At 34.2% G+C, this 23,616-nt stretch overlaps 1 protein-coding gene across 5 annotated transcripts in view; it reads left to right on the top strand.

The window, feature by feature from the left end:
- The window catches only part of XRCC4 (X-ray repair cross complementing 4), a 299,005-nt gene that overhangs the window by 11,561 nt on the left and 263,828 nt on the right, over positions 1–23,616 (top strand). For all 5 annotated transcript variants that reach the window (XR_002083907.2, XR_002083906.2, XM_019462848.2 and 2 more), the window contains exons 2-3: positions 2,228–2,376; positions 9,377–9,552. Coding sequence is in view for 3 of the 5 variants with exons in the window: in XM_019462848.2 (XP_019318393.2) it covers positions 2,238–2,376; positions 9,377–9,552 (315 nt within the window). In the remaining 2 variants the exon portion in view is untranslated. The remainder of the gene's footprint in view (positions 1–2,227; positions 2,377–9,376; positions 9,553–23,616) is intronic.

Below are 23,616 nucleotides of genomic sequence, written 5' to 3'. Positions count from 1 at the left end.
AAACATTCCTCTGAGTACACTTTAGGTAGCAGTTAGAATTATTGTTAATTTATCAATTTAGAGGTATCTTACATTCTTAATTTTAGATACTCTTTCTTTTATTCTGGAAATTGCCCTGCTTCCTTATGCTTTTTACTGTGAGATAGAATAGCTCTAGCATTCTATAAGTAAGCATCTCCTCCACTCCCAGAAGATAGAGATTTGTAGTAAAATTGGTTTTGTGAAGAGCTGACAAAGTGAGTTGTTTTTATTTTCATATTCAATTGTGTGAAGAGCTGACAAGGGGTGTTTCTTCATATTTCAGTTGTTGGTATTTTCATATTCAATTGTTAATTGAGAAAAATAATATGCTTTATGAGAATGTAATAGTTTTTTTAATTAAAAAAATTAAAAAAAATGTTAATGTTTATTTTTGAGAGGGAGAGACAGTACAAGTGGGGGAGGGGCAGAGAGAGAGACACACACACAGAATCCAAAGCACTCTCCAGGCTCTGAGCTGTCAGCAAAGAGCTCGATGTAGGGCTTGAACTCACAAACCGTAAGATCATGACCTGAGCCGAAGTCTGACGCTCAAACGACTGAGCCACCCAGGCACCCCAAGAATATAGTAGTTTTAAATTGAGAAGGTGAATTAAAACTGCTTTAAGATTTTGCTTTTGTTAAAACTTACTAATCAGTTGTCAAAGTGTCAGTTAACAATTTACTTTGGATTTTTACAGCATGTTATATACATTTTGTTCATAAAAATGGAAGAAATTTTGTACCCTTCTCCCTGAATAAAAGATTAAAGAATTCTTTTTAGCTTTTTTTTTTATTAACAAAATTTTTTTTTAATGTTTATTTATTTTTGACACAGAGAGACATAGAGCATGAGTGGGGGAGGGACAGAGAGAGAGGGAGACACAGAATCTGAAGCAGCTCCAGGCTCTGAGCTGACAGCACAGAGCCTGATGCGGGGCTCGAACTCACAGACCGCAAGATCATGACCTGAGCTGTTGGATGCTCAACCGACTGAGCCACCCAGGCACCCCAAGAATTCTTTTTAGCTTTTTAAAGATCATGTAGCAAGAGATTCATGCTTTGTGATTAAAGAATAATTCTAGTTTTTCATCTTTGGCAATTTGTGTGCTTTGTTCCTGGTTTTGACTTTTTGTAATGTTTTTTTTTTTTTTCTTTTTGTAATGTTTTTTTTCTTTGTATATTTGTAATTTTTAGCGTAGTTTTTGTTTTGGATGTTGGTTTCTACAGCTTAAGTATCTCTCTTTTTTTTATAAAATTTTTTCAATGTTTATTTTTGAGAGAGTGAGAGACCAAGTGCGAGTGGGGGAGGGGAAGGGAGAGAGGGAGACACAGAGTCTGAAGCAGACTCCATAGTCTGAGCTGTCAGCACCAAGCCCAGTGTGGGGCTTGAACTCATGAACTGTGTATGAGATCATGACCTGAGCCGAAGTCAGATGCTTACCCAACTGAGCCACCAAAGTGCCCCTTTCAGCCTCTCTTAATGAAGTGTACATGGTCAAGGGATATTCCAGTATTAGAAGGAATATAGTTATTTGCTTTGAATCAAATATGTGTCATACCACAGTTTGGTAAGTTTGAGGTCAATTTGGGCAAGATTCTAGAGTAAATTAGCAGAAGAATGGTTTTTGAATTCATAGAAAAAGAACCTCTAATCATTAGAAATGAAAGTGGGATTAGTAAGAAAAGTCTTTACTCTTCATATTGGTGAGCATAGTTTTTTTTTTCAGCACACAACTTGGGCAACTCGTTTGGCACTTACGGGCTTCTGTTTTATCTGTAAAAATTATAAACCAATATTGAATAGAACTATGATTTACTGTTTGATGCTTGGTTAACTATTGTACAGTGTTCTATTTTACTAATATTTCCTTGGTGCTTTGTGTAGCTGAGAGACCAATATAGAAAACATTATTATTTAGGGTGCCTGGGTGGTTCAGTTGGCTAAATGTCCACTTTGGCTCAGGTCATGATCTTACAGTTCGTGAGTTTGAGCCCTGCTTCGGGCTCTGTGCTGACAGCTCAGAGCCTGGAGCCTGCTTCAGATTCTGTATCTCCCTGTCTCTCTCTGCTCCTCCCCCACTCATGTTCTGTCTCTCTCTGTCTCTCAAAAATAAATAAACATTAAAAAATTAAGAAAAAAAGAAAACATTATTATTTGATAGCCAAAGTTTCTTACAACAATATTAATTTAATTATTTTATAACAGGTGACCAGAAATGGAAAGAAAAGTAAGCAGAATTTGTTTTGCTTCTGAACCAGATATAATTCATTTTCTACAAATTGCTTGGGAGAGAACGCTAGCATCTGGTTTTGTTATTACACTTACTGATGGTCAGTCAGCATGGACCGGAACAGGTAATATTCAAAGCAAGTTTTTAAAGGTGAAATTTCAGTAATGTGCTGTTTTTTAGTCCTCAGTGATACTTCATATTAAAGTGTTTCTTTAGTAGGTACTGGGTAAAATGAGCATGATTGCTTTTACTTGTTATTGCTGTCTAATTTACGTGTAGATTTGTAAGATTGAATGCCATTTTATATAATTAATAGAAGGCTAGATAAATAAGCATGTAACCCAGTAAATTCTGGTTAGTAGTTTAGTCTTAATACTTAGAGTTGGTCGGCGTTTTTAAATGATGTCTTTATACAAAACATAAATAGTACTTTATACATACATGTATTTTCAGGACCCCAGGGAAATACTGGGAGGCATAAGAAGGTGGGTTCGCTGGGCCAAGGGATTGTGTTGGCTTGGAGGAGTGGGGTGGTAGTGATTTGCTTTTTATTTCACACACTTATATTGTTTGAATTATTTTCTAGTATACATGCATACATATGTAACAAAAACAAAACAGAATCCGTGGTGTAAAATTTTGTAAATCAAGGTTCAAACTGTATGTGGTATTTTCGCTATTACTTCATGAAATAGACTTTTAATTTATGTTTGGCAGTGATCTTTTAAAAAGTCTGATGGCCCTGCAATTAATTATTTGTGGAACATGGCAGGTCTAAAGTGAAAATACATGGAATTATCTTTTGCTCATATAGCAGTTTTTATACTCTATTAAAGTATTTTATTGAAAGATTTGAAAAAGTATTTATGCAGTTATGTAACAGTCATTTCTAGAGTTATGTTGTAAATAATGTTTTAGGTAAAATAAATTTGTCATGTTAATTTATATACCATTTGTATCTTCTATCAATTTTGAAATATTTCCCTAAAACTTGTTACTGTAATTATTATATCGTCTTTTAAAATTACATGGTAAAGTTTTCTTTCTTGGATGTTAAAAATTCTGTTACACAGTGCAGTCAAACTGAATTTATACTTGCAGAGTTTGTTTATTTATTTATTTTAATTCTCCTTTTTTGACAGCAAGGAATGCTGATGTAAGTATTATTAAAATAAAGAATTTTCAAGGATAGTGTTTGCAGTGCCTGTTATGGTCTCTATTTAAGCTGTAAATTTCCTTTTCTTTTTTTTTTTTTAAGAGCGCAAGTAGGGGAGAGGGACAGGGGGAGGGGGGGAGAGAGAGAGAGAGAGAGAGAGAGAGAGAGAGAGAGAGAGAGAGAGAGAGAGAATCTTAAGCTTAGCATGGAGCCTGATGTAAGGCTTCATCTCATGACCCTGAGATCATGACTTGAGCTGAAATCAAGAGTCAGATGATCAACCAGCTAAGCCACCCAGTTGCCCCAGCTGTAAATTTCTATGTAAGAGAAATCAGTTGTTGCCTTTTATGAGTCAGAAGAACTTGTCAGGTTAGTTCTGTGTATGCTGGTAAAGGTGTACCCAGGTGACAATAGCTCTGTTTTGAAAAGGAGGTGCATAGGGTTGAAGATCATGGCAGTAGGTTAATGCCAGTTATCTGGAGAGAGAGCAGTTTCAACTGCACAGCCCAGGATATGGGTCCTAGGTGAAGTGGTTGCTTGTATGTAGGGAATACTGAATACTTTCTTTATAACATCGATATTCACAATTGACAAATGGCTTATTCTGTATAATAAGTTATGATTAGACAGATGACTTTGAGATGCTTTAAGAGATGTAATTATCAAAAGAAAATATAAATTGTAATCTAGTTAGTAAACTTCATTCACCAAAGCAAAGAACAATAAAATGTTGTTTTAATTTTTTTTTTTATTTAAGGATTGGGAATAAACGAGTACTCTGATTAACTGTTAAATCTTGATTTAACCGGAAATTTAAGTTGAATTTACATTTATGGAACATTTTGTGTATGTCAAACAGAATATGCTGGCAGTTGTTCTTAATACTATTATTATGAATATTGTTTCGCTAGGCTAGATTAATTAGGAGCAAGGAATGCATGTGATTCATCAGTTATTGTTTAGAAGTATCTAGACCAGTGCCTAGAAAATACATGCTCAATAGATATTCTTTGAAAGAGAGAATGAAAAGATGCCTCAAATATATAAAACTTGCTAGGAAAGAAAAGAAAGAGAACCATTTATTTTAGAGTTAGCATGTTTTTTAATGAAAACTCCAGTTGTATTTTTATTTAATGTTGACATTAGTCGTAAATGTAGTATATTTTGCCGTTTGTTTTCCAGCTAATGAATAGTGTGAGAAAAATGTGATGTATAATTTCTGTATCCTTGGTGAATTGTTAACATTTTGGCTTCCTTACTAAACAGGCTTTCAAACAGAACATTTTATAATGCACCATATATGGTCATTTTATTTTCAAAAATATTTAAGTTTTAATCTCACAAATGTTTTATATCTTTCATTATTCATTTCTATTTTCTTGTGTACATTTCAGGGACAAAGTATCAAGCCAAATAATATAACATTGTTTCCATGTTTAGTTAAGGCTTATTACATAAATATGATTTGGTTTGGCACTTTATAGATAGACAATAACATGATTAAGAACATTGAAACAATTACATAATTGAAACATGAAAATGGATTTCCTTCCTATACCTCATCCTGTTTTTTTGTACAATTTTTTGATTGCTGCAACCTTCAATTTGGATAATTTTTTTTCTCTTTTCATTTGAGTGAAATTAAAAGGATGTGGGGTTCCTTTTAATCTCCCACACACTAAATTCACTGATTTCTTTTCCATTAGTAATGTTTTATCTAATGAATGTTTTGAGGTCTAATTATCATGTGGTCTGTCATCACTTCAACATTATAGAGGGTTATATCGCAGAGTTAAGTCACAAAGTAGGTTAATGATTGATGACTATTATGTGACCTTTATAAGAATTTCAGTCAGTGAGGAGAAACGTATATTACCCATCTCTAGAGTCGTTTAAAGTTCATTGAAAAGTAAATTAAACTTTATTAACACATTTATTGTCACATAATTATATCTACTTATATGTGGCCTAAGCATTGATATTTAGTGACCTATTTGGAGATTATGTGACAGGGTTCAGTGGACAAAGGATTTTTAATAAAGGTAGTAGAGTAGGTCCATGATGTGATATCATCAAAGATCCTTAATAGGGGGCGCCCGGGAAGCTCAGTTGGTTAAGCGTCTGCCTCTTGATTTTTGCTCAGGTCAGGATCTCACAGTTTGTGAGATCGAGTCCCACTTCAGGCTCTACAACTCACAATGCAGAGCGTGCTTGGGATCCTCCTTGGGATCCTGTCTCTCTCTCTGTCCCTCCCCTGCTCGCATGTGCTCTCTCTTTCTCTCTCTCTCAAATAAATGAACATCAAAAAAGCAAGATCCCTAATGGGATAATAAGGTGGTCTTCGAAGCACTGACACAAACCTAGGATATGCACGGTCTTCGGTTCCTTATACATAAGGATCCAAAAGAAAAAAATCTTCGTTCCTTATTTACATCTTCATCTACCCACAAATAGTGTTAAAATGATGATTTCTTGATTCCTACATGTCTGAGAACAATTCCTTGGTTTTTGGTCATGTTGGCCTGCTCCCTTTTTATGCCATTATTATGTGGTTCAGCTGTATCCTTGCTGAATTTTATTATTTCCATGGCTTTTATTTTTGGTCACCAAAGGTTTTGGAACATTGAATGCTTACAGCTGTGCTTCTTCCAGATGTTCTTAGCACAAAATTCAAAACTGGTGACCAAGTTTTTCCGGGATTGAAGTTTTAAATAGGCAGTCAAAATATCACATTTACCATTAATGGACATGTTCAAGTACATTTTTTTTCTGAATTTTTTTCTCACAGTTTTTAAAGGGGGAAGTGTAAATAGAAAATTTCCTTTCATGTTTTTTTTTTTTCCTCAAAAATGGCATGTTCCATAACAATAATCATCACAGCATTTCACAGGTGGCATAACATAAGAGAATATCAAAGAGAATACCTAAGATGTTAGCACTTGAATCTAGGCTGCATAAGGCTGGCATTTTTCTCTGTCCCTGGTGTGTAGAATGTTACCTGGCACATAGTAGATGCTGATTAAGTATTGTTTTGAATAAGAGAGTTGAATCAATAAATTCTCTGAAATATTTTCAGGTAGATATCTTTTCATTTTAATGAAATTTAGAATGCTTTTTACTGGATGTTTCATCAGTAGACATAATTTTCTTTTTGTGTTTTCTTATAAATTTTTTCTGTAGTGGCATTAAAGATGGTTTCTACAGATGTATTTCCTATTTCTCTGTGAAATATTTTCTCTTCCTAGGTCTTTATAACTTCAAAATTATAAAATATGAAATTATTCCTTAAAAGGAAGCATTTGTCTTCTTATTTTTATGTTTTTTTTTTTTTTTTTTCAGAAGCACCAATAGGGTATTTAGAAGGTCAGTTAGATTTGATAGTGGTGATCATCTTAAATCTGCCTCTGCTTCAGAGATAGACAAAATATATGAAAGTATTTTAGAAGCTGTAAAATCACATAAAGAACATAAAATATTTTTTAAAAGAATATAAAATATCTGTATTCTTACCTCTTTTCAAAGTCTGTGTTAACATTCATATTTTAATATCAGAACTTACCAAAAAAGGGTAATGAAAAATATATGGAGATATTTCAAACTCTTTTCTTCATTGCCTGTCATGAGGCTTCCAGACACACTTGATAGGATTCAGACCAGTGGAATGAAAATCCATGTTAAATTTTTGGAGATTCTTTAGTAAAGATTCCATTGTAGTATATTCTGTAGTATATCATACTAATGTATTTTTTTTAATATCATGGAAAGAAATAGTTTTTCCAGTGTCCTGTATCTGCTTCACCACAAAACAAAACAAGCAGAGAGACGATAAGTATGAACCCCAGTTTGACCACGTATCTACTCTGTGTCCACAGAGCATTACTTGCTCTGAGACTCAATTTTAGCATTTGAGAAATGAAAACGTCTATCAGTGTTATAAGGGATGAAATGGATAAATGTAACCTTTGAATATAAAAAGATGGGACCACATGAGTCTTTCATCATTGCAGTAGCCTGAATTGACACAGGAAACCATCCAACCACACACATGTTTCAAACAAATGTTAGGTTAAATCTTGTAATTTGAAAAGCAAAAAGACACGTTGCAGCTTTAGAATGTAATAAAGGGAAATCCCCGGTGCCATCTACGAAAAGGTATCGGGAAACCAAAGTGGTTAATGGGAACTAGAACTTAACTATAGGTCCATGGAATATCTGAACTAGATGTGTGTCTAAATGATTGTGACTGCACTACCTGAGTGGGGCGGAATGTTGAGAGTGCAGGCCTCTCAAGGAACTGGAACTCGCTCTCAATGTCAAGAAAGGAAACTGAAAAGTTATCCTGTTAATGAAATCATCCTAAAAAAGAAAAACAGAACAAAAACAAAAAGCTACTCTCTGGTTTGAAGATGCAACATAGAATCAGACCAGTCACTAAGAGCTATGAGTGAATAAAAGCGTGAACAAAAATCAGGGGCGCCTGGGTGGCTCAGTCAGTTAAGCCTCCGGACTCTTGATTTTGTGAGGTTGAGCTCCACTGGTGCTGCACTTTGAGCACAGACCTTGCTTAGGAGTCTCTCTCTTTCTTTCTCTCTTCCCCGCCCTCCACTCTCTCTCTCAAAATAAATAATAAACTTAAAAAAAATCTACAAAAATCAGATCCCTAAGCCTGTGTTACGTATGAATGAGGGGTGGGGAATTTACGTTTGAACTCTCTGCTTCAGATGTAAAAAACAAGTGAAGAAGGTAACTTTCAAAACTGGTCCGGAGCTGTTAAGGCCTATAGAGACTGCAAGAAAGTTAAACTAGCAACCTTCATTTAAGGCCACCTCTGTTTCCCAGATCAGATGAAACTCTGGCTAGAGGAGAGTCTTGTTCAAACATTGCAAAGCTTGAAAGGCAAAAACCAGAATGAGAATGTGTAAGCAGGTAGTAGAAATGGAATTAATACTCTAAGAACCCTGCATGGAGACCAATCTGAAAGAGATTTTAAGTATATTTAAAGCCTTCCAATATTTAAAGGAAGGGTGTGGAACAGGATATTATGAAAAAGAAAGAGAATATCTAGAATATTCTAGATATCTAGGATATAATTGTTGAAGTAACAATTTCTATAGATGAATAGAGCATCAGCTTTCAATATATCTAGGTGAGAGAATTGGAAGCCGGATCTGTAATATACTGTATGTCACACAGGCGACACTCAATAAATATTAATTCCCTTCTCTTTTCTTCCTCATCACTTGCCTCATCCACTTTCTTTATTGTTGGCACATAATGAGATGAGAAGAATGAACTCCATTTTTACTTTAATTTGACTCAGCCCATGTGAGTGAAAAATAGGCTATAGACTATTTTATCTCTTTAATAATTGACACAAGAAAGATGTAAAATACTGAGCGTATTAATCATCATAAGGAATAATTTATCTGACTTTGACATAGGAGCAGGTATACAAGATGGTAGTTTTTCTAGTAAGTTACAATGCATGTATTTCATTTGAGGGCAGAAAAAAATGCAAGGAGTCTAATGTTTTTCAGATGAGATTTGAGGCTAAATTAACATATTTCTTAAAAACTACTAGGTTCAGGTGCACCTGGGTGGCTCAGTCAGTTAAGCGTCTGACTTAGGCTCAGGTCATGATCTCATGGTTCGTGAGTTCGAGCCCCGCATTGGGCTCTGTCTGCTGTCAGTTCAGAGCCTGCTTCACATGCTCTGTGCCCCTCTCTCTCTGCCCCTCCCCTGTTCACACACACTCTCTCTCTCAAAAGTAAATAATAACATTTTAAAAAATTGCTAGTTCAGTTAAATGGTATAATTTTACTTAAAAACGTGTGATATGGGGATTGGTTTTACCTTTGGTTTAAATTTCTGTAACATAAGTGATAAATTAGTAGCAACAGGTAATCAAGTATGTTCTCATGTTTAGGAATTTATTTTTCATTTTGAAACTTATTTTTGTCCCCCATAGTTTCCGAATCAGAGATTTCTCAAGAAGCTGATGACATGGCAATGGAAAAAGAGAAATATGTTGATGAACTGAGGAAAGTATTGATATCAGGAGGAGGACCAGCTGATGCGTACAAGTTTGATTTTTCTAAAGAGTCTTGTCATTTCTCCTTTGAGAAAAACCTGAAAGATGTTTCAGTAAGTAAAACTTTCCATAATACTGTAAGTGGTAAAATGTCAGAGCATTTATTGAGGAATTTTCTAAGTAACTAGCTTATTATTACCAGAATACCTAGGAAATCAGAGTTTGAAAAGTACTTTGTTTCCAAGTTGGAAGAATGCTTCATTCAGCATTATAGTCATTAAATGCTTTATATTAATTAATTGTGAAAAATAATTATTAGGAAATGTATTTAGTTGCTAATGGTTTAAAAATAAGGATAATAGAGATAATTACATGAATCAATAGTTCTGAAAAGTGGGTTCAGAAGCTTTGGACCATTGAGGCAAAGTTTATTGTAATACGTTTTGGAAAATACTGATTTTAAGAAAGAATATGTATTTTCCAATGAATATTTAATAATGATGACTTATTCTCAACTTCATTAGAATGTATTTGAAATTACAAATTGAAAAAATTAAGTTCAGTAAGACATGTCCTTGGGAATTAAGGTATTTTATTTATGTATCAAACTTAGAAATACTAAAATAGGAATAAATTTCAACCCAAGTTTTTCAAGGCTTACATGCTTTACAGACAAGAATATCTGCTACTTGTCCTCTTTAGTTCCTGTACCAATTCAGATCAAAGTGGGTGGTTTCTGTATCAAACATATGCATCAAAATGTACTGTTTATATATTATACCTAAGTTTATGGTATAATTAGAGATTGAATTATTTGCTTTTGACCAGTGGTTTATCATTCTGATACGACGTCTATAGTAGAATACAGGGAGGGAAATTTTTAGCCCATTATGTTTAGAGACAGTTATTGGCAATTTGTGCTGGAACTAAATTGAGTTAAAAAAATTCCTTTAAAATGACTCTTTAATTCAGAATGATTAAAGGGATTTCACCAATTAGAGAAACATGTAAAGCAACAGATGGAATCATTATTTTGAAATGTATGTTAACCTATAGAGAATAACACAGAGAGACTGGCTTCGGTAATTATTTCTGTTTAGAAGATACATACTTTTTCTACTTATCCAATTTATGTAAGTTTCAACATGCTGAGGTCCTTAAAATGATCATCTAAAATAGGTTAGGTAAGGTCTGAACTGACTATTGAAATTTTGTTATTTATTGCAAAGTGTTCTTTCCTATGACCGAAGCACAATCAAATGATGTTATGTTCAAAAGAGCTCTCGGCTTTTTCTTCTGATACTTTGAAGCAGATTATCATCAAATTGGGAGTAGTACCATTTCCCATTCAACAAGCATTCATGTGTAATGACTGACATTATTTCATGTAGCTAGTTTCTGGTTTTTATCTGTTCTATGTACACTGATGCGTGAGAAATTCCAAGATTGTGAGTTACCTATTGGAAGCCTGAAAGGCTTTTGCTGTATTTGACTTGGGGGGTTTGCTTGGATTTGGATGGAGTACTTGGAAGTACATCTGATTTTGCTGCTTTTGTGAAGAAAGAACTTCAAGGATTCATGATCTATGTCTTTTACAATTGGCTTGACATGAATCAGCATTAAAAACTGTGACAATTATCCTAAAAGGTGTCTTGGTTACCGCCTTGGATATAATCAACTTTATTGAGAGAGAGAAAACCTTGAAACGCTACCTTTTCAACAGGTTTTCTCAAGAAATGGAAACAGAATAAGAGATTACCAGTATGTCCCAGGATATGTCTTAGAGCACTACACTGTAGTCTAGATAACTGCTTCCTTAATTTTCATCTATTAATTTGCTTATGAGAAAAAGAAATGGTGCTCTCAGAAGAGTTTCATGAGTTTTTTCATGAGTTGGCATACTTGAAAGATATTTTTGGATATTTGAATGAAGTGTAACTTTCAGTTTGTGGTGCTGTGGTCAGCCTTATGGATGCAGATGAAAATTACAAGTTCATTTGGCCAAACTGCCATGGGAATCTTCCAGTGCTTCAGGATGTGTTTCTGAAATTGAATTTCATAGTGACAATACCTTGTAAATTCATCTGCTGGCAAAAATATGCGGACAATCGGACACATGGCAGAATCCTTCTTAAGGGTTATAGTGCTTTGGATGATGTAAAAATTTAAAAGGAATTTGTAATCCTTTGCTTGATGGACACAGACATCCGATTGTGGCCAAAGTCTTCTTATACTTAGAAGAAAAGATGAATGTAGATTCAGTCCAGAGAGTTGTAGTGAATCCTGTCGTTTGTTGTCATAAGGTTACTCTCCCAGTGCAAAGGATATCCCATGAATCCTAAGTACAGTTACTACCAGTTTTATACCTCTCAGGGTCATGGTTTTTAGGCATTTGTTCCCATCAGTTCAAGAAGTTTTATATTTTTAATTCTGTGCTAGAGATCACTGCATAATTTGAACATTTCGGGTATTCAGTCATATAAGACTTACTTGAAATTTATATAAAATATTCTTTTACAAAAATCTTTTTAGAGGGAAATTTTTTAAAGAAAGTAATCGCTGATTTTTGTATTCAAAAATATGTGAGTTTTTGAAAATACTATCTTGTGTTTTATCAGAGTGAAATAATTGTCAATCCAAAGCAATGAAATATTTAAAAATGTATAATGTGGATGTTATATACCTTTTTTGGAGGGAGTGTGTACATAATTGTCATGAGATTCCTTTTGAGCTCATAACACCCAAAATTTCATTTATGCTCTAATTAGTTTTTCTTTAAAGATAACATAGGTGTTTTTATTTTAACTTAATTGCCATTGGAATAAATGTTGAATGACGAGCTAGACATTACCTTTCTCCACACAGTACAAACCTCTGGTACCCTTCCTGCCCTATCACCAATATTTTTCTGTTGGCAGTAGATTATTCAAGATGAAAACATATTATGCAAGTATTTAGAACTCATCTCTTCATTATAAGTAGTAGCCCCCATTCAGGAGAGATTTTTCTTATACTTCATAAGTCATTGTTATTTTCTTGCCATTTGCAATTCCTGATTTTGCAGTATATTCTTTGTCATGCAAACAATACATCTTAGTTAATAATGTTTTCCTTTTTTCCTTTCATAACTTGCTCTTTTTCTTCAGAAAAAACTTTTTTATGAGCCACAAAAAAAAAAATCTAATAATTTTTGATAAGAATAACCTTGGGCTTATTATTTGTTTGCTCATACTTCTGTTTTCTCATCTATAAAGGTTTAAAGTGATTTCTTGGGTTCATTACAGGTCATCTAACATACTGCGGTTTTATAGCTCTAAAAATAGCCCTAATGAAGGAAAGCCATGAGGTTTGAAGCACAATTAAACATAATACACACATGCGCGCGCACACACACACACACACACACACACAAAAGAGAATTAGCTACGGGTCTCTTTTAGAATTATAGTAAAGTTTATTTTTTATTCCTTTTTCTTTGTCTCCACTGCCCCCATGATCAGAAGCTGGGATACAGTTTAGGCTGAAAATTTGACAACTTAAGTACCTTTGAGGTTTGTTTTTCTTTGATTAAAAAATACAGATGGGCAGTCCTGGGTTAATATAATGGCTTTTTGATGTTGGAGGCCCAGTCTTTTTTAAATCCTGTTGCCTTGACATTTTTACTATTTATTTATTTTTATTTTTTGTTTGTTTTTGAGAGAGAGAAAGAGAGAGAGCATGAGCGAGTTGGGGAGAGGCAGAGAGAGACTCTGGACCCACTGAGCTACCAACTGAGCCACCCAGGCATTCCCCGCCTTGCCATTTTTAACAGACAGTTTTTATCTACTGGTCCAAGAAGGCTGCTGTAGCTTTGCTGTTATGTTCATCTTTTAGGCAATAGGACTGAGTTAAGGAGAAAATAAAGAGCGTGTGTATTTTCTTTAAGGCCATGACCTAAAGTTGCATACATTACTTTTGCTTACATCCCATTGTCCAGAACTAAGTCACAAAGCTTCATCTCACTGCAAGGAAATCTGTGAAATGTGATCGTCAGCTGTGTTCTATGCCCAGTAATTTCCATTACCGTGTAAAAAGGAGAAGGTAGAGATAGAGGGGCAACTAACAATTTCTGCATGTTAACATTTATGAGAGATTGATATGTCATTTAGACGGTTTCACTTTTATTGTTACAGGGTTATTTCTGTAGCATTTTCATTATAAACAATTGTTTCAGTCATGTTTTAGTTCAAAAAATGTTGCAAGATCTAGCAAGGTACAGGCTAATTTGTATCTTGCTATGTATTGTAACTTTTTAAATAAAAAATGCATTCTAACTTCACATAACTTCCCTATAGCTATTTAATTTTCATTTTCAGATATATAAAAATGAAGTACAATAAGTTCGCCCAAAGCAGCCAAAGTGGTTTGTAAAAACATCAGTCCAAAATCCTGTATAATTGTCATGTGTCCCTGTGGTTTGGGGACTTTGGATTCAAATGGGTATTTCCAGATGAAATATCAGAATTTGAGCCTTTATATGATATTCTGCCAAAGACTTTGTCAAAAGTGTAATTGCTTTCAGGTTTGTGAGAGTATGGGTTGGAAATGTGTTCTTTGAATGCCTGAAAAAAAATAATAGTATTTATTTCTGTAATAGAAATATTTGTACACATCTACCATTTATATATTAAAGACTTCATAATTTTCCTACTTCATTGGAATGTGGGAACTAAATCAGTAATCTAAGTGGTACAGAAATCCTGCTCAAAGTATGTACTCTCTAGTCAAGCCATAAAAGAGACAATAGAATTTTTACTTTAAGAAGATTATTAATTTTCAGTTATACTATTTCGTCTTTGAGAACTTTTGCTTTTTCTTGCCTTCATCTCAAAGTCATTATATTTTAGTTTTTTCTTCTGTAGTTCAGGAATGAAACAAACTAAAGACAGAAGGAGAAAATAACATGGAAAAATTATGCTCTAGAAGGACTTTTGAGTGCTTATAATATTAATATTGCTTCTTACTTGTCGGTCAGTTTCCTTTAACATGTACTCACTTCACCTTGTTATTGTTTATACGTGAGAAAACGGATGCTGAAGGCTTAAACAAGTTCCTAAGAAAAGCAGTAAGTATTGAGTTAGGATAGAATCTAGGCCTCTGTCTTTTTTTTTTTTAATTAAAATAAAATTTTAAAAAATATTTATCTTTGAGAGAGAGACAGAGACAGAGACAGAGAGAGAGAGAGAGAGAGAGAGAGAGAGAAAGAGAGAAAGACAATGTGTGAGCTGGAGAGGGGCAGAGAGAGAGGGAGTCACAGAATCCGAAGCAGGTTCCAGGCTCTGAGCTGTCAGCGCAGAGCTGGACACAGGGCTTGAATACACAAGCCCTGAGATGATTACCTGAGCCAAAGTCTGATGCTTAAACGATTGAGTCACCCAGGTACCCCTAAGCTTCTGTCTTAAATACCCGAAAAAAAATTTTTTTTAATTTAGTTTATGTATAATGTACATATGATAAAATGTACTTTCTGTTAAATGTACGTTTTTCATCACTCCAGACAGTTCCTTTATGCCTCTTTTCAGTCAGTCCCCAATTACACCCCTTTTCTCCCCAAACCCTGACTACCCTCCTGGCCCGAGGCAACCACTGTTCTCTGTCATTACAAATTAGCTTTTTGCCTGTTTTAGAATTTCATATAAATGGAACCATACATTATGAACTCTTTTATGTAACTTTACATGGTATAATGTTTTTGAGATTCATCATAATGTGTTGTATATCAGCAACTCACTTCTTTTGATTTTTGAGCAGTATTCTCTTGTGCAGATATACCACATTCACTTTTAGATGTGTGTGTGTGGTTGGTTTCCAGTAGTCAGCTACTGTGAGTAAAGCAGCTGTATACGTTGATGTGTAAATCTTTTTGTGGGTATGTTTTTTATAACAGCTTTATTGATATATAATGTGCATATAGAAAGTACACATTTTGATACAATTTAACAAACTTTGACCACAGTCAAGGTAATGATATCCTCCTTCCCCAGCAGACTGTTTTGTTTACCTTTGTCATTCTCCCCTCCCACACCTGCTTGTCCCCCAGTTAGTCCCCATAGAACCATTTTCTGTCACATTCTGTTACCATAGATTATTGTACATTTTCTAGAATTTCATATAAATATAATCTTACAGTAGGTAGTCCCCCCCCCCCCCCCCCCACCTTGGTCTGACTTCATTCACTCAGCGTAATTATTTTGAGATTCTTCCAGGTTATTGTGTGAATTGTTCATTTCTCTTTCTTTCTTTCTTTCTTTCTTTCTTTCTTTCTTTCTTTCTTTCTTCCTTTTTTTTTTTTTTTTTTTAAATACTGAGTAGTATTGCATTTTATGAGTATACCCCAATTTATGCATTCACCAGTTGATGGTCTTTTGGGTGATTTCTAGTTTTGGACTATAAGAAATGAAGCTCCATGAATATTTGTGTAGTGATCTTTGTGTGGAAATGTTTCATTTTTCTTGGATAATACTTAGGAGTAGAATAGTTGACTTAAGGGGCGCCTGGGTGGCTCCACTGGTTAAGTGTCTAACTTTAGATTTTGGCTCAGGTCATGATCTCATGGTTCCTGAGTTCAAGCCTGACATGGGGTTCTGCACTGACAGTGTGGAGCCTGCTTTGGATTCTCTCTTTCTCCCTCTCCCTGCCCCTACCCCACTCATGCTATCTCTCTTTTAAAATAAATAAACTTAAAAAAAAAAAAAAAGAATAGTTGAGTTAAATGGCAGGTGAATCTTTACTATTTAAAAAAACCAATAAACAGTTTTCCATAGTGGTTGTAGTATTTTGTAATCCCACCAACAGGATGTGAAAAATTCCAGTTCATATTTTTAATTTTAGGTATTCTATTGAGTATGTGATAGTATTTAATTGTATTTCATTTGCATTTCCCTAATGTCTAATGATATTTGCCATCAATATAATTTTTTTAGTGACATATTTATTCAGATCCTATTTTTTACTGGGTTTCTTGTTTTACTGAGTTTTGAAGAGTTCTCTATATGTTCTACATTCTAGTTCTTTAACAGATACATGATTTGGGAATACCTTATTCTTGTTTGTTGGAGAGGAGGAAAAATTCTTATTTTTAAGGAAGTTGAATTTTTTCCTTTTATGGATCATGGTTTTGATACCATGTCTAATAAATATTTGCCTACCTTCAGATCATAGAATTTTCTCTTGAGCTCTCATGTGTGAGTTTTATAATTTTAGGTTTTACATTTAGAGTCTGTGATACATTTTGAGTTAATTTTTGTTTATAGTGCAGAATATGGATTGAAGCTCATCTTTTGCATATGGATATTTAGTTGTTGTAGCATCATTTGTTGAATTCTCCACTGAATTTTCTTCTACTTTGTTTGAGAACCACTTGATCATGTATGTATAGGACTATATCTGGATTCTGGTCTGCTCCATTGATCTATTGATTTATCTCTGTACAAACCCTAAATTGTTTTGAATAGTTCTTGTAGGTAGTGTATGTCCTTCAACTTTGTTCTTTTTCAAAGTTGTTTTGGATAATTTGTATATACTTCAAATTTTCTTATGAGATGTAGAATCAGTCTGTCAATTTCTGCAAATAAGTTTGCTGAAATCTTGATGGGGAATACTTGAATCTACAGAGCTGACATCTTAACAATATTGAGTCTTCTATCTTGTGAACAGATCTTTTTCTCCATTTATTTAGGTTAGTGGTTCTCACCTGGGGGAGATTTTGCTCTACCAGGGACATTTGGCAATATCTGGAGACATTTTTAATTGCCACAGTTAGCAGCTGCTACTGGCATCAGGTGAGTAGAAGGCAGGGATGCTGCTAAACATCCTGCAATGCAGAGGAACAGGCTTCTACAACAAAGAAATACCTGGTCCAAAACATCATTAGTGTCAAAGTTGAGAAATACTGATTTAGTATTCCTTAATCCCTTGGCCATTTGTAGTTTTCAAAGTGTAGGTCTTGTAAATCTTTTATCAGTTTGTCATTCCGATATAGAATCCTAGGTCACTGACTTGAGATCTTTCTTCTTACTAATATAGGCATTTCAGGATCTAACTTTTCTACCAAGTGCTGCTTTAACTGCATTTCACAAATTTTGGTATGTCATGTTTTTGTTTTTATTTATTTTAAATAAAGGAAAATTTACCAGGTTTCCTTTTGATTTCATTTTCCACTCATGAATTATTTGGAAGTTCATAATTTAGTTCCAATGTGGGTTTTTGTTGTTGTTGTTGATGTTGTTTAATATTCCAGATATTTTTCTGTTACTGGTTTTTAATTTAGGTCCATTGTTGTTAGCAAACATAATATGACTTGAAGCCTTTAAGTTTACTTGGATGTGTAGTAAGGCCCTGAATCTGGTCTCTCTTGTTCAGTGATCTGAGTGCACTTGAAGGAAATATTCTGCTGTTGTTGGGTGGATTGTTCCTTAAATGTCAGGTCAGTGTGGTTAATCTTGTTTAAGTTTTCTGTTTTCTTGGTTACTTTCTATTTAATTGTTCTACCAATGACTGAAAACATGTTCAAATCTACATTTGTAAATATGGATTTGTTTACTTCTCCTTGCAGTGTTATCAAGTCTTGCTTCATGTATTTTGAATCTTTGTTTGAAGGTTCAAACCTTAATGGTTTGTCATGTCCTCTTGATGATTTGACCCTTTTATCATTATGAAGTGACGTTCAAACCATTAATATTCTTTGAGCTAAAATCTACTTAAAACATTAGTACTCCTATTCTTTTTTTTTTTTTTTTTTTTAATTTTTGATAGGGGTTAGTGTGATGTTTTTTCCATCCTTTTGCTTTTGACTATTTTTGTCTTTAATTAAATGCGGTTTCTTTGAAGAAGCATATAGTTGGATTTTGCTTTTTTATATTCAGCTTGTCAATCTCTTTCTTTTAATTGGGGTTTTTAGACCATTTACATTTTATGTAATTATTGATAATGACAGTTTTAAAATCTGTCTCATTTTTATGTCCTTTTTGCTGTCTCTTCTGCCTTCTTTTGGACGAATTATTTTTTATGATTCTATTTTATGTTTTGATTGGCTTATTTAACTCATTTTTATGCTATTTTCTTGCCTGCTCTAGGGTTTATAGTATACATCTTTACCTTATTACAGTCTACCTTGAAGTAATATACTACTTCACAGATAGTTTAAGAATCTACAACAATATATTTGAATATCACTTCTGGGTGTTATGCTACTGTGATCATGCATTTTACTTATATGTAGGTTATAAACTCTATAACATTTTATTATTTTTGGTTTTAGTTTTTAACTTTTAAAAGTTGACTTTTAACTTCTCAGCCCTGGATTTACTAGGTGTGACCGTGGGCAGCTTGTTCAATTGTTTTTCCTCAGTTTTTAGTTTATCATTTGGAAATAATACTAATAGTTAAGCACAGGGTGGTTGTAAGGATTTAATAAATTAGTGTATAGATGTGTGTGTGGGCATATTTTTTCTAGAACAGTCCTTTTTTATAATAAACATTTCATAAGTGTTTGTTGTTACTAATTATTTACTTGAGTGTCTTTTCCATTATATGGTAAATTCCTTGAGGGAAGTGACCATGTCTTAAATGAACTTGAAATTCCAGCAAATGCAGATGTTTTGGGGATGGCCTTCTGTTGAGAGGAAATGTAGCATAGTGGAAATAACTTAAGATGTTGGTTTGAATCTTAAATCTATTTCTAATTATATGGGTTTTAGCAAATAATTTATGTTTTTGATGAAAAAACTGAGTTCAAATAGAGTAATAATGCCAACTCATAGTGTTTATGCTTATTGGCACTCAGATTGATGTGTGTGCAAATGTTTTGTAAACTGTAAATTGGTATACCATGTGGTCTGTCTCAGGAAGCCATTGAGTTGCATTCAGAAGGGCCTCAATCGTATACTTGTAATATTATCTGTGAATGAATTTATACACATGGTTGTAGCAGACTTTTTTATACCAGTTTAAAATTGTATGATACAAACCATACTGCTTGAAGTATATTTTGAATAACATCAATTTAAATATGTCAATACTATTTTTATAAACTAGTTTTGACTTTTAATGTATCTGGAAACTAAATAATTGTGTGTAGCTTGGATCTCCCTTGACATCAGAGGAGGTCAAGAAATGATCTACACAGAAATGATCTTCTACCCTTCTCAGTGGAACATATTGGGAGGGACATGATATCCATATGCACTACGACTGGTGATGTTAAATTTGAATACTTGGTTAAGGTGGTACCTGCCAAGTTTCTCTGCTGTAAACTTGCTGTTTTTTTGTTTTGTTTTGTTGTTATTAATAAGTATCTTATGCAGAGATATTTTGGAAGGTATACAAATACCCTATTTTTACCCATACTTTTACTCACTAATTTCAGCACCCATTGGTGATTTTTTTCTCCAATAGTTATTACTATGATATACCTACGATTTTCTATTTTCATTATTTCTTTATTTTATTAATTGGAATCCTACTGTAAGGTAAAACTGTATCTTCTCCTTCATTTATTTTTTTCACTTATTTATTTATATCAGCATGTACTCTCATGAGAACATTTATTTTGTTCTATGGGTTAAATTTCTTTCATTATTTTGTTGCTCAGATTGTCCTAGATTTGGCCACTGGGAACTTCTTCAACTTGACAACTGTGTCTTTAAGATATGTCTCCATTAAGATATTTGCAAATGACATGTTGGATAAAGGTGTAATATCCAAAATCTATAAAGAACTTACCAAACTCAACACCCCAAAAACAAATAATCCAGTGAAGAAATGGGCAAAAGATATGAATAGACACGTTTCCAAAGAAGACCTCCAAATGGGTAACAGACACATGAAAAGATGTTCAACATTGCTCATCATCAGGGAAATACAAATCCAAACCACATTGAGATACCACCTCACACAGGTCAGAGTGGCTAAAATTAACAACTCTGGAAACAACAGATGTTGGTGACGATCTGGAGCAAAGGGAATGCTCGTGCATTGTTAGTGGGAATGCAAACAGTGTGGAGGTTCCTCAAAAAATTAAAAATAGAATTACCCTATGACCCAGCAATAGCACTACTAGGAAGTTACCTATAGAATACAGGAATGCTGATTCATAGGGGCACATGTACCCCAATGTTTATAGCAGTGCTATCAGCAGTAGACAAATTATGGAAAGAGCTCAAATGTCCATCAACTGATGAATGGATAAAGAAGATGCGGGGTGTGTGTGTGTATGTGTATATAATAGTAATAGTATAATGGAATACTGCTCGGCAACAAAAAAGAATGAAATCTTGCCATTTGCAACAACGTGGATGGAACTAGAGGGTATCATGCTAAGTGAAATAAGTCAGTGAGAGAAAGACAGATAAATGTTTTCACTCATATGTGGAACCTGAGAAACTTAATATAAGACCATGGGGAAAGGGAAAAAAAACCAATATTTACAAACAGGGAGGCAAACCATAAGAGACTTTGTATTTAAATACCGAGAACAAACAGGGTTGATGGGGGGTGCGGGGTGGGTTTGGGGCAGGGAAAATGGGTGATGGGCATTGACGAAGGCACTTGTTGGAATGAGCAGTGGATGTTGTATGTAAGTGATGAGTCATGGGACCGTACCCTCGAAGCCAAGAGCACACTGTGTACACTGTATGTTAGCTAATGACAATAAATTATATAAGAAAAATAAAAATAAAAACCATTTTATTAGAAAAAAAAAAAAGATATGTCTTCATTACTTTGAGCCCTTCCTTGCTTTTTGGCACCACAGGGTCATCTTGTGTTTCCTGACCCAACCATAGAATCAACCATTTATTCATAAGAGCCATAGTTCCTTTTATTTGAGGCTGCATTGTGTAATCAATATCTGGGTGTTAGGCATGCTCATTTCTACTGAGGTATTATTGGTCTGGGTCCTCTCAGCAGACTAACAGAGGTAGCAAATATATCTGCATACCTACACATATATGTGCACACATCTGCATATCTCCATCAGTACATATGTTAAGAGTCATTGTTAGTTAATCCAGTGTCACTGAGTTTATCCTTCCCTACTTTCTTTTTGTAACTTTCTCTTATGGTGAAAATCTAGCTTTCATTTTCCACAATATGTTTACTTATTTACTCAGTCCTACTATACATGCAAAGTAGTTTTAGAAATGCTAATACATACCTTTGTGAAAAACAAATTTTCTAAATATAGTACAATAGACAAATCAATTTGTCTTTGTCCTTGTAATATACATTCAAAATATGATTTGCCAAAATGTCTTAAATTAGTACTGTGCCTTACCATCCGTTTTGGTGTCCCTGTTCCTTTTGGGGTTCATCTCACATTATGGTTGATATTGATTATTTTTTGCTATGTGAACAGTTATCAAGAATCAAAGCTATATACAAAGGTGATTTCAGAGAAGGGTCACTTTTCCCTCATCCTCACTGCTCTGTTCCCATGTCTATACTTTTTTCATTACATTCCAGCCACCTCCTCTAGATAATTAATTAAGCTCATAAGTTTCTGGTTTATGGGTTCTGTCTTTTGTACACATGAGCACATATATTTCTTATATTCTGTTTTTTCTTATGTGAATGGTAGTATATTATGAACACTTTTTTTTTTTACGTTTTGATCTTTTTACATAGCATCTCCTGGAAATTGCACTGTGTCAATTCATAAAGATTTTTCTCTTTTATTTTTGTAAGGACTTCATACTCTCATTGTGTATATCAGTTTGTCAACCATTCTCCTATGTATGAGCATAGGATGTTATGTATGTATGTAAGCATAGGATGAGCATAGTATGTTACTTATGTATGTAAGTTGTTTCCAGTATTTTGCAAATTCAAACAATGCTGCAGTGAATTATCTCTGTATGTTTTTGGAAGTTTATCTTCAGGATAAACTCCTAGATGTGTGATTGCTAGAAAATCAGTGCATATATTGTTTTCTTAGATGTCACCAAATTCCCTTCCAGAAGAGTTGGACCAATTTGCATTTCCACCAGCAGCATATGAAATTGTCTAGCTCCCCACAGCCTCACTAACAGAACACGCTGTTACACTTTTTAATTTTCTCCAATCTGATAGGCATGAAATGTGTCCCATGTTGTTTTAATTTGCATTTCTCTGATTCTGAGTGAATCTGAACACCTTTAAATATGTTTAAGGATCATTTTTAGATTTCTTTTTGGTCCCGTCTTTTTTAGTTTTTTTCTATTGGTTTTGGTCCTTTCTCAAATTTTAAGAGTTCTTTTTTAAAAAATTAAAAAAAAAAACTTGATGTTTATTTCTTTTTGAGGGGGAGAGACAGAGCACGAGCAGGAGAGAGGCAGAGAGAGAGGGAGACATAGAATCCGAAGCAGGCTCCAGGCTCCGAGCTGTCAGCACAGAGCCCATTGTGGGGCTCCAACTCACGAACTGTGAGATCATGACCTGAGCTGAAGTCAGATGCTTAACTTACAGCCACCCAGGTGCCCCTCAAATTTTAAGAGTTCTTTATATGTTAGAGACGTTAGCCCTTTGTGTGGGTATTACTTATTGCACTAAGATTTATTCATTCAGCATGCTTGTTTGTTAGTAAACTTCCCAAAATACTAATCTGGAACAAGTTATGTCTCAGATATTCTAGATAAATCATCTTGTACTGAAAAAAAAATGCTATGTCAATCTCTTTGTGACAGAAAATGAATCCTACTTTTTGTCACCTCTGTATGGTTCATGTTATTCTCTAAGTATCTTGCATTTATACTGTCCTAAGGAAAGTGCATATTTCTGTGGGTTTGTGGAAATGCCTGATCTTTTAAGAAGTTTGCACTCACCTTCTGCTTTTATTCAAAACTGTCCCTGCCTTTCTTGGTATTCCTGTAAGTTTTATGTATTTCATAATTCTATTTACATTGAGTTGTGTTTAGCTATTACTGCTACCTGAGACCTGGGACCTTGCCATTGTCATGTTTTCCTCCTTTACTGTGCTTTATAGTGGGAGTGACAACTATGTGCCCTACATTATACATTATACTACCTGCAACCCTGATGATTTTTTTGAAATAGGTTCTGTTATCATTTTAATATTGATAAGGAAACCAGAGTTCACTGGTATATAACTTCTCCAAAGCCAAATAACTTGGGAGTCGCAGAGCTAGGATTGAACACAGGTG

This window comes from Panthera pardus, unplaced genomic scaffold (genome assembly GCF_024362965.1).
Source record: "Panthera pardus isolate Hobbes unplaced genomic scaffold, ASM2436296v1 HiC_scaffold_2, whole genome shotgun sequence".
NCBI classification, from domain to species: domain Eukaryota; kingdom Metazoa; phylum Chordata; class Mammalia; order Carnivora; family Felidae; genus Panthera; species Panthera pardus.
Note: the sequence above shows the minus strand (reverse complement) of the source record. Positions and strands in the feature narration are given on the sequence as shown.